At 35.0% G+C, this 12,062-nt stretch overlaps 1 protein-coding gene across 3 annotated transcripts; it reads left to right on the forward strand.

The window, feature by feature from the left end:
- Positions 1–1,941: 1,941 nt before the first annotated feature.
- Positions 1,942–3,527, forward strand: LOC111206317 (DNA-binding protein DDB_G0278111-like). Of its 3 annotated transcripts, none has more exons than XM_022702893.2 (7): positions 1,942–2,075; positions 2,426–2,491; positions 2,612–2,673; positions 2,760–2,824; positions 2,908–2,999; positions 3,133–3,204; positions 3,295–3,527. In XM_022702893.2, the coding sequence occupies exons 1-7, from the start codon at positions 2,073–2,075 to the stop codon at positions 3,325–3,327; spliced, it is 393 nt and encodes a 130-aa protein (XP_022558614.1). In that variant the 5' UTR covers positions 1,942–2,072; the 3' UTR covers positions 3,328–3,527. The 3 variants fall into 3 exon arrangements, with proteins under 3 accessions (XP_022558614.1, XP_022558613.1, XP_048614908.1); XM_022702892.2 differs by having other exon boundaries at positions 1,950–2,075; positions 2,609–2,673; XM_048758951.1 differs by having other exon boundaries at positions 1,950–2,075; positions 2,615–2,673.
- The last annotated feature ends 8,535 nt before the right edge of the window (positions 3,528–12,062 follow it).

A 12,062-nucleotide genomic window follows, 5' to 3' on the forward strand; every position in this document is an offset into this window, starting at 1 on the left:
CTGGACGACAAAATTCCTATCTGGTGCGGGAAAGCAAGTTATGCTCAAATCAGTGTTCTCTGCCATGCCGTGCCTCGTTATGTCTTGTTTCAAGTTGCCACTCTCTCTGTGCAAACAAATACAGTCAATACTCACTCGGTTTTGGTGGGATGCGAATCCGGAGAAAAAGAAAATGTGTTGGGTCGCGTGGGACACTATGGCACTGCCCAAATATGCAGGCGGACTTGGGTTCCGGGACATTGAAACATTCAACGATGCCCTTCTTGCTAAGATTGGCTGGAGGTTAATCAAAGAACCACATTCTCTGTTAGGCCGTGTGTTATTAGAAAAATATGCATGGAACTCTTCCTTCATGGATTGTCATGTACCAGCCTCAGCCTCTCATGACTGGAGAAGCGTTCTAGTGGGAAGAAACATCCTGAGACAGGGCCTCAGTTGGGCTGTGGGAAACGGAGAACAGATCAGTGTTTGGAATGCACCTTGGCTCTCTTTCAAAACGCCCTGTCAGCCAATAGGTCCTCCGACGCTTTCAAGTCAAGCTCTGATGGTTAGCGATTTATTATGCCCACTCACAAACAAATGGGAGGTGGAGAAGATAAGAAGTCTATTTCCTCAGTATGAGGACACTATTTTGCAGATAAAAACAAGCTCAACATCAGTCGCTGACACCTTGATATGGTTACCTGAAAAATCAGGAACGTCCTCCACAAAGACAGGGTATGGCGTGGGAATGACAAGTAACAAACCTCTGACTCGTGGGAACGAACCAATTAATTGGATGTCTCATATCTGGAATGTTAAAACAGGACCAAAGCTAAAGGACTTCTTGTGGAGAGTAGTGAGAAAGGCCATCCCGGTCAGTTCCAATCTGGAGAAGAGAAGCTTCCAAAGTTTCAACTGCAAAGCGTGTGGAGCACATGAGGACGATCTTCATGTCTTCCTTAAGTGTCCATTGGCGGAAGAAGTATGGAGCCACATCCCGATTCAGCATCGACCTACAAGTGCAATCTCCTCGGTCACTGATCTGGTTAAACAGGGCAGTTTCTTCACTCCCCTACCTCTGACTTGATTAACCTCTCCACTATGGCCATGGGTGATGTGGAACTCGTAGAAAGCTAGGAATACGCTTGTTTTTTAGAACAAAACATTTACAGCTCAAGAGGTGATCCTCAAGAGTATCAAAGACGCAAAGGAGTGGAGCCAAGCACAAACTGTCAACAGAGCATCATCGATCCCCGGCCCTCTCTCAATCCGATCGAATCATATCTCCCCCTGCCCCCCCACCGTCGTTTCAGCCTGGTGTTCTAGTCTGCAAAGTCGATGCGGCTTGGGACACTTCGTCAAGAATGTGTGGTATAGGTGGGGTTTTCAGCGGGAGTAATGTGGCGTCTATAACCAACATCTCCGAGTCTCACGGTTATGTATCATCAGCTCTAATGGCGGAAGCCATTGCTGTCCATCGAGCGGTAGCGCTTGCAGTTTATTCAAACGTCCAATCCCTGGCGGTTCTATCTGATTACTTATCCCTGGTCAAGCTTTTGAAGAAGGGAGGGTACCAACCTGAACTGTTCGGTATCATGTTTGATATCTATCACTTCATGTCTTTCTTTGATGTCATTTCCTTTGATTTTATTTCTCGAAACTTTAACAGTGAAGCTGATTCAGTGGCAAAATCAGTCCTTGCTTTGGCTGTAAGAAACCCCCTTAGTGGCGGGTAGAACTCTTCTTTGAAATTAATGCAATGCTTGGTTTGATCAAAAAAAAAAAAAATCCTAAAAATATATAAATGCACATACACTCACCACATCCGTGTTTGTAGTAGCTTTTGAGTGAGTCTCCGAATAGATTTTGGGTGAGGTGGTAAATTTTAAAAATTGGAAGGATACGGGGTGAATTCGTAAGAACTTTAAAATAGATGGATGGGGTGAATATATAAAAAAAACGATGGAGCGCGTCTTAAAAACGCAACCAACATTTGGGTTTCAAGCATTTTACTCTGTTGTGTTGGTTTTTGTGAGAGCTGCGCAGTATCTATTTGATTTTGCATCCAGAGAAAAGCAAAGACTGCTTCTATGGTGAGATTTCTTCTCGCAGTCATTAGTTTGTGTTCTCGATTGAAAAGTAGGTTCCTTTGAATGATATTAGATTTCAATCTCTGCCTCGCACAAAAAGTGTAACCTTTTTCATGTGTAACAGATAGAAAGTATTAGTTTGAAACTATGTGACTATCATTTAGTATTTGAATCAGTAATGAGTAGTTATATGGGTGGATCTGTCTGAAGTCGAGATCTATTAAGAACAAATGAGTTATGTTCAGTGTTAAATGAAAAAGAAAAAGAATGGACTCTTTTTGAACAATCATGGCATGGCACTGTAACTGCATCATGTTAAAAGTTTGCTTCTGTTACTTCCTTTCCTTGTGTAGGCTGATCCTGAACTAGAAGCTATTAGACAGAGGAGGATGCAAGAGCTCATGGCTCAACATGGCACTGTAAATCCTTTTAATAACAACCTTCACTTATATACCTGTTTTGTTTTAAGAAAAAAAGAATTGTACATACAGACTTTGTGGTGGCTTATTGTACTGATGACTGAACAATATAAATAGCAGCAGGGGAAGCAAGGCAGTCAGCAGAATCCAGATCAAGAGAGAGCACAAGAAGATGCTAAAAGGTATTTTGTTGTCATTTGAGCTGAATATAAATTTGGATTTTGAGCTGACCCTAGTCTTTGATTGGAACATATATATATATGTTTAGGGAAGCTGATGAACGTAGACAAATGATGCTTAGTCAAATATTGTCTTCCCAAGCCCGAGAGAGAAGTAAGTCCCCATCTAAAATATGCTCTTGAGTTCATCTACTTTCTCATTTGCTTCTCGTTGTTCGTATTTTTTTCTTCATATAGTTGCACGAATTGCACTGGTGAAACCTGAGAAAGCTAGAGCCGTAGAGGATGTTATTTTGAGGGCTGCTCAAATGGGACAGATTGTTGAGAAGGTAATATATATATATAATCCAGTCTCCGTTTTTCCTTGTCATAAAAATTTTACATGTACGCCAGGGTTGTACTCAGTTTATGCTGACACTATACATCTAAGAGTTATTGAACTAGTCTGCTTTCCTTTTACAGGTTTCTGAGGAACGGCTTATAACGCTCTTGGAACAAATAAACAGCCAAACTAGCAAACAGACAAAAGTCACGGTATGGTCACACAATCTTCAACACACACAAGATATTAAAGCAAAAAGAGCTTTGCTCTTAGTTTATTCAAGTGTTGTTTATCTTTTACAGATCCAGAGGCGTCGTGGGGTGTTCGACGATTAGGAAAGATGAAAGGAGAAGTTTATGATGTGCTTTGTACATCTCTCCCTTGGAGATCTCCCTGTTAAGTTGTTGAGTTCAGTTACTAATATCTACTTGCACTGTGAAATATGTTTATTGTGAGTGAAGAATCTTAATGATCTTCCAGATGCTTGGGTTTGAGATAAAGATTAATCTGAAACTGAAACTCTGCATTTTATACATTTTGCCATTTCTTCTATTTTCAACTTCCTCTCCTAACATCTATCTTTCATATGCTCATGATTTGCTCCAAGTCATTTGCTTCTTTTTCTGACTAATTTTACTTTATTGAATTATTCTTGATAATTAATCCAACTATCAATGATTCAAATAAATATTTTCAATTCTCTCGGCGGTGAAGGTGACTGAAGCCAACTCGGTCACCGTCATGTCACAAGAATCAAATCTCAAACGAGATTGTAACGCGATCATTTGTCAAATAAGTGACGCCATAGTTCAACTTTTATCATTATTTTAGGATCATAGTATTATTTATTAAAGCAATCATTTGTCAAATAAATGACGCCATAGTTCAACTTTCTAACAAACGTTTCCTAGCTCGATACTTATTTGCCAGATTAAGATCCGCGTCTTGCGGGGGATAAACATTATATATAAAAATTATTTTATGTATTATATGTTCTTACATATTATGAAATAATAAATATATATTGAATAATTAAAAGTCAGTAACTATTACATATATAATTAAATTGGTGCGAACGTATAAATCAATTTTATTAATCCAAACGTTTTTTAAAAAAAATTTGATAGGATATGTAATTAAATTTAAATGATATTAACATACATAGTATATTTTTAATATTAATGTCTTTTTTTTTAAATGATGCTACTCATATGTTTTTTTTATCATGTGTATTTTTAATAGCAAAAACTTTAAATTACTGATAACAAAATTTTCATTGTGGGATTAATAATTTTAGTAATTGATAATTTAAAAATATTTATCAATGTTAGTTCAAAACTTTTATCAAAAAAAAATTATTCAAAGTAAATTTTGAAACTAAAATATTTATTTATTCAATATGGTTTATAGTTTAATTTAGAATGATATATATACATATATATTTTAAATCTTAATGATTAATTAAATTAGACTTTTACTTATATGATTTTGTAATCATTTGTATTTTGTCATAACAAAAAGTTTAAACCATAGATCGCAAATTTTGAATGTGAGACTTTTAGCAGTTTTAGTAATTTGTAGTCATTTTTTAAAATTCAAAATATAAAATATACAGAAAAATCTAAATTTTTATAATATGGTTATTGTGTTTTTTTTTTTAAATTATTTTAATAGTTTTAAATTAAATAAATTTGATAGAAGATACATTTTTTTTCAGATCTTTATTATTCAAAATCATTAATTGTCATATATATTTTATCCACATTAGGCAATTCCGTAATCTTTATTTAAGGAAATAATAAATGACATTAATAATGAATTTATGGTTAGTTTAATAAAAAGTTTATTATATAATTAGATGGATCAACATATTTCTCTAATAATTCTAAGAATCATCCTAGTGATGACATGTGACTACAAAAAGAAGTCGTAATGTTTCACAAATAATATATAGAGATAACGTTTCCAGAGACACTATGTAACTTTACCAAAAAAAAAACAATGCTATTAGTTAGCTTTGACACTCAAAGTTGTTAGTTATTATATTACCCGAAAGAATCAAAGAGAAAGGAGGTATTGTGTTTTTCTCTTCTTAAGAAAGTTTCTTTTTGAAATAATTTGATTTTTCTGCTTAAACGTTATAACATAAGTCTCAAATGTAATAATTACTATCAAATCGTTTTGAGTTTATTAAGAATGATCACAATCACATATACTTTAATTAACCTTGTATGTTCTTGTTCTTCATTTGCTTTAAGTACAACTTTTTTTTGAACAATTGCTTAAGTAATAACTATGATTCGATAAACCATCTTTTGCGTAGATCCACTATGCAAATAAATGGTGACTCAGTTTTTAATGATAAATATGAAAAAGACAATTAAACAACATCTTAAGGAAATTCTTTTGAGAGCCGTACAATAATCCGTTTACTAGAATGATGATTTTTGTCGTTATAGTAATGGAAATGTCACTAGTGGAGTGGATACTGAACTTGAAATATCGAATTCAATTGAGCCTAGACGTTGACTTTTGACTTTTATATTTTCCAGTCATTGTTTTTTTTTTGAGAATTATTATGCTTTTACTCTTTTGACATTTGACTTTTAGATCATTGTTATTACCTTAGAAAATCTAAGTTAATAAATTAATACTCAATAAATTAATAAACACAATAACTGAATAAATTTCTACGGTTTCAAATTGGACTTATTCAAAATATGACACAAATCAATAAAACAATAAGATAATATTTTTTAAAAAATCATATGTAAATATGCAGTCTCATTAAAATCATAAATTAATCATTTATATGTATATGCATTTTATATAAGTTTAAACAAACCATTGTATTATTTTTTATTCATTATAGAATTATTTTTATATTTTCTTAATATTACAATATATTTTGATGATATTTAGTAAAATTATATCTACAACCACATTTAAATTCTATGAAATGTATTTTATATACACCAAATCATATAATAAAAACCATATTAAAGTTGCATTTCAAAATTTTAATTAACGTAAATATGGTAATATCATAGATATATTTTTTATAAAAAATATATTTTAAATAGAAAAATCTAAAAAAAGAAACTTTTATAAATTAATAAAATACAATACTCCTAACATTAGTAATTTATAGAGTTTTTTACTGTATGTTTCAATGATATAATTAGCTAAATGAAGATTTTGGTACTAGTTAAATAACTAAAATATTATTAAAATTAATTTCTTATCTCAGATATTGCCATTTACCAACGCGCCAAACACAATACCTGCTCCGAATATGACTTAGCGACGTCGAAGTTTGCTAAATCAGTATATCTCTTTAATTTTCCCTCTCCATGTAGACAAAATAAATGAAAAAAGGAAAGCATTCATAACCTTTGTGTCACACTTAACTAGAAATTATAATAGACAGGAGTGGTTCAAAGTCCCACTTTAATGTTTTTCTTGAAACCCTATCAAATCTAAATTAAATTGTGTGGTTTTGAGTTTTAATTATAGAGCTTTACAAGTTAAACTACTTGTGAAAGTAAATGTATCTAATCTTATAACCAACCATGTCTCCTTCCTTTGAAAGAAGATGACGTCTAGGGTTTTCTACTGAATGTTTGCTTTAACTTACAGGGTGTTCTGCTAAATGTTTGCTTTAACTTACTGGTTTGTCACCTTGCTTATCGGTCTGCGTAGATCGGCTAAAAGATAATGTATCGTGCTACGAAGCTGATCGATTGATAAATTTATCACCAGAAATTAATAATTGGTTTGAAAATAAGCTATATATATTGGACAATTTTTTTTAAATAGTTATTTTTAAGTTTTTGATACAAAAATAGCTACCAAGGAAAAAAACGGGGAAAATTGTCAAATATGACTCACAACTTGATTTCAAAAGCAAAAGTAAACCCAAACTTGAATCAAATGCAAAAGTAACCTAAAAGGCTATTGCAATCAGCCCCTTGTGAACAAACAAAAAAACCAAAATTTTTTTACGTTTCTAACCCCTGTAAGTCGTCTGGACTAGTTCTACTTAGAAATAATTTAAAAATTTTGTAAAAAATATTCTGATAAGTGAAAAATTGAAATCATGTAATTAACATATATTTTAAGAGATATAAATTAAGATATAACAAAAGTTAATTGTTTTCAACATAGATGAGTGAAAGTAGTGAGTCATGATATTCTTTGGTTTAGGTTTTGCCAACATATGTTGTAATATTGTATGTGTTCTTAGGGTTAGATTTTGGAATGCATAAATGTTTTTTTGAAAAATTTAAAATTTACCTAAGTGTGTTTATTTCTGCGTATAGTAAACACTATTTAAGTATAACTACGGTTTTATAAGGTGGTTAGTTAGTTAATTTAGTCAATTTATTTTAGGGGTTAAATTTAGGGTCTGGGACGACTTACTAGTAAGTCGTAAGTCGTTTGATGTACAATATTCAACAGACGACTTACCAGTAAGTCATCCAAACCGGATCGAACGTTTAATTTTTCAATGTACTTTTAAACCTAACCGGATTATTTACCGGACATATATAAGGTGTTTTTTATTCACTGTTTCGCGAAATTCAGAAAACCTTAACGCTGTTTCTCTCAAAGGCAATTTCCGTCGATTCTCTCTAAACCATCGTTCTCACCGCCGGTTACCTCTCCGCCATTATCACCGTCGTTCTCACCACCGTTCTCACAGCCGCTTCCTCTATATAAGATCTGAGAGGAAACCCTAGCGCGCATTCTCTCGGAGGCGTCTCGTTGAACTCCGCCGCCGGTAAGTTATATCTCTTACTGTCGAGTGATTGATTGAGGAAAAAATGAACATAAAACGTTGTATCTATCAATTTATACACTCGTTCTTTTTTTCACGTCTATTTTTGCAGATATATAACCACTATGTCGAAGGCGACTATATCTTCTCCGAATTTTCAGGTGTGCTTTAAAATGTTCTACTGGAAGTCTTGGAATACTTATAATTAAGTCGTCTGCAAAGTCTTGCAGCTGGAAGACTTTCCAGACGACTTAATTATTACTCTTTCAGCTGGAAAACTTGCCAGACGACTTAATTATAAGTCTTTGATTGTTTTGAGATGGTTGACTAAATTATAAGTCTTTGATTGTTTTGAGATGATTGTCTTTGATTGTTTTGCAGACAAAAAAAAAGGATATACCAGGACTCTCCCGTAGGATACATACATTAGGGGAAGAGCCCCCCACAGTGCATAGCATTTCGTATCATACTTGTTGGACGTTGCATACTGCTTTAAAGAAAGCTCTTCATGATGACGAATATGAAGAGCTGAAGGAATCGAAGTTGGGAGTTTTCATCAAGTTCCAAGAGATGGAATTTGATTGGGCTTCAAGGCTGGTTCACTACATGCTCGGTTTCCAGCTGGACATAAAGAAGAAGTATGAGCTGTGGAGTCTCGTTGGTCCAGAATCTGTGAGGTTTTCACTGTTAGAGTTTGAAAACCTCATTGGTCTAAACTGCGAGTACATCGAGGACCTTGAGAGACTTCATTGTGTTGTTACAAAGGAGCCCAATCAGAACGGTTTAGGAAGAAGACTCCCTGGTGGGGCGTGGAATTATTATCCAGGCACTATACCATCATTTTTTCAATCGAACAAGGTTTGGGTGACGGATATTGATGATGTCTATGCGCCAGTGAACTAAAACGACACTCATTGGATTGCTATGTGGATATCGATCCCTAAGAGGCACATAGTCGTCTGGGACAGCATTTGTTCCAGTATCTCCCTAGAAGAACTCGATGTGGTAATGGAGCCTTTTCTCTACAAGGTCCCTTATCTGCTTGTTGAGTGCGCTTCCTCAGACGAACAATGTGCCCAATACAGCCTGAAGCCATTCACATATGAGAGACCGACCAATATACCTCCGGCCCGAGCTGGTGATTGTGGTGTGTACACTCTAAAGTACATTGAATGTCATGCTCTTGGGATAGAGTTTAGTAAAAAAGACTTTGCTAAGGCCAACAGGAAGACTATGAGGGATAAGATGGCGGTGGATATATTTCAAGAGCTTCCTGACGCGCATGAGTTCGAAAACAAGGACAATGATGCCAACCTGGGTGTGTATGAGGGGTGATAAATGGGCTTCGTTAGATTATTTTGTACGATAGATTAAGCTGATGTGTGTATTTGAACTTGATCCCTATTTTGTATTTGAACTTGATCCCTATTTTGTAACTATATTCTGCGCAGAAGACTTACAGTTAAGTCGGCTGGAATGTTGGACGACCTAACTATAAGTAGTCTGGAAAGTCTTCTGAGCAGTGACCTTTTGTAACTATATTTCGGATAATATAAAGGGCAAGACCATCTCAAATTTGTTTGGTAGTGCAATTTGACAAAGAAGTTGACACATATAAGTTCATAACACAAATTTTTAATACATAGACTAAACACTGGACGACTAACTGGACGACCTTCTGGACGACTTAATTGAAGGTCTTCTGGAAGACAAAACATTGGACGACTAACTGGACGACCTTCTGAACGACTTAATTAAAGGTCTTCTGGAAGACTAAACACTGGACGACTAACTTGAAGGTCTTCAGGAAGAAAAAACTTGGACGACTAACTGGACGACCTTCTGGACGACTTAATTGAAGGTCTTCTGGAAGACTAAACACTGGACGACTAACTTGAAGGTCTTCTGGAAGAAAAAACCCTGGACGGCTAACTGGACGACCTTCTGGAAGACTTAATTGAAGGTCTTCTGGAAGACTAAACACTGGACGACTAACTTGAAGGTCTTCTGGAAGAAAAAAGCCTGGACGACTAACTGGAAGACCTTCTGGATGACATACTTGAAGGTCGTCCATGTCATTTCTTACATTGTGGTTTCGTATGGCCAGTTTCCTTGCATTTTGAGCATCTATAAACCTTGTGTTGCTTCCGGGGTTTGCGTCCTCTCATCCTGGATAGCTCCAACCAAGATTGCCATCTTGATTTCTTCTGTCTTCCCGGACCACGCTTTTCATCCGGAAGAAAGCATGTGCATTCCTCAACTTGTTGTCCAACACAAGGATATATATTCTCTGAGTATCCTGCATACATAAAATCCTTTGAGTACACTGGACATACAAGTGTGGAGATATGCAAACCAGCAGATGTTCCAGCAGCTATAGCATGAAAGGTATTTTCTCCACTGCATAGACACCACAATCACACTTTCCATGTTCCAAATCAATCACACAGTCCATTTTGCCACCTTTCACCAAGAATCGTCATCCATCAATTGGTTGTACCGTCATCGTATCTGCTATCTCCGATCGAACAGCAAACAAGTATTCAACACCTCGACTATGTTGAGTTGGGAGACTCAAAGCATCTTGTCTATCACTTGTAACATGAATAGGAGGGGTGTCTGGAGCCTGCATCATTTGTGCTCATGTCCAGGTTATAATCTTCTTAAACCATTGCAAGAAGTTCAGCATGTCTCGAACCTTCCCCCAAAAAAATGATTCTCGCTCCTTTGACATTATCAACCACAAAATCCCAACGGTAATCTTTCAACAATCATTCTCCATATACTGCATGTAACTGACGCATCATCTACAAAATTCAAAATAAAACACATTAGTAAATATTGAAAAAATTAAAGTTTACTAAACATTGACGCAGACGACATACCGGTAAGTCGTCTGGAAGACTTACCAGTAAGTCGTCCAAACAGGTCATTTTTGCAATTGAATTTTAAATAGGACGACTTACAAGCTAGACGAATTATTTGTAAGTCTTCTAAGATAAACAGGTTAGTTTTGCATTTGACCGAATTGTGTCAGATATTTGACTTTTCCTGGATGACTTACCAGTAAGTCGGCTCAGGGAAAACAATTTTTTTAATATTTTATTAAAGCTAGACGAATTATTTGTAAGTCTTCTCAGGTTAGTTTGCAATTCGAAAAAGAAACTTAAATATTTAACTTTACCCCGACGACTTACTTGAAAGTCTTCCAGGTAGACGACGTACGAGAAAGTCGTCCGAGATAAGCAAGGTTTGACCAGAATCTAGGAAATAAATCTGGACGACTTTGCTTATCCTGGACGACTTTCTAGTAAGTCGTCTTACTTGACGACTTCCACGTAAGTCGTTTGGGAAAAGTTAAATATTTAAGTTTTATTTTCCAATTGTAAAAGTAACCTGAGACGACTTACAGATAAGTCGTCCAGCTTTAATAAAATATTGAAATTTTTGTTTTCCCGGAGACGACTTACTGGTAAGTCGTCCAGGAAAAGTCAAATATCTGACACAATTTAGTCAAATGCAAAACTACCCCATTTATCCTAGACGACTTATCAGTAAGTCGTATAGGGTATTCTCTAGATTTTTTTTTTAACAAACAATGATGACGACTTACAAATAAGTCGTCCGTTTGACCAGAAGACTTACCCGTAAGTCTTCTACAGCCAGACTACTTACGGGTAAGTCTTTTATACGAACATATCTGGAAAAAATTCCAATTTCATACCTTAAACTAGTGAGATGACTTCCTTAGCACACATAGTCTTCTCCAACCACCCAGAATCTCAAACGAAAGTAACCCACCAAGAATAGTATGCTTGAATGGCTCTATCAACCATAAAAAAAATTTGAATCAAAAGCTTGAGTTTTTTGGATGAATATGAAGGCAAAGTGAAAGAGATGTTGTTTTTAGTTCATAACCAGTGAGAAAGAAAGAGTGTAAATCGATTTTAGGTGCATTAAGAGCTTCAAATTGGTTGTTCATGGTGGTTGAGGTATTGATGACAATGACAATCTTGTAATTACTTGAAGATGATGAGGGTGAGAGAGTAAAAATGTCATTTTCGGAAAGAAAAAAAAATTTGATTGCATTTTCGTGAATTATATGAACTTGTGGGGTGAATATGACAAAAGAAAAATTCAAAAAAGCATGGGTTAGTTTTAGGTTTGATTTTGAGTTTTGAGTCAATTTTGCAAAAAGCCCAGAAAATGATCAAAATAACCCTTTTTAATTTAAAATTTTAATATTTATTTTTTACTTTTTAAAATTTGAAACTATATCCTCAAAATCTC

The sequence above is a fragment of the Brassica napus genome, chromosome C5 (genome assembly GCF_020379485.1).
Source record: "Brassica napus cultivar Da-Ae chromosome C5, Da-Ae, whole genome shotgun sequence".
NCBI lineage: Eukaryota > Viridiplantae > Streptophyta > Magnoliopsida > Brassicales > Brassicaceae > Brassica > Brassica napus.

Coding starts and splice junctions, on each gene's coding strand:
- LOC111206317 (XM_022702892.2), top strand. Junction 3,000..3,132: donor TGGGACAGATTGTTGAGAAG/GTAATATATATA, acceptor TTCCTTTTACAG/GTTTCTGAGGAACGGCTTAT. Junction 3,205..3,294: donor GCAAACAGACAAAAGTCACG/GTATGGTCACAC, acceptor TATCTTTTACAG/ATCCAGAGGCGTCGTGGGGT.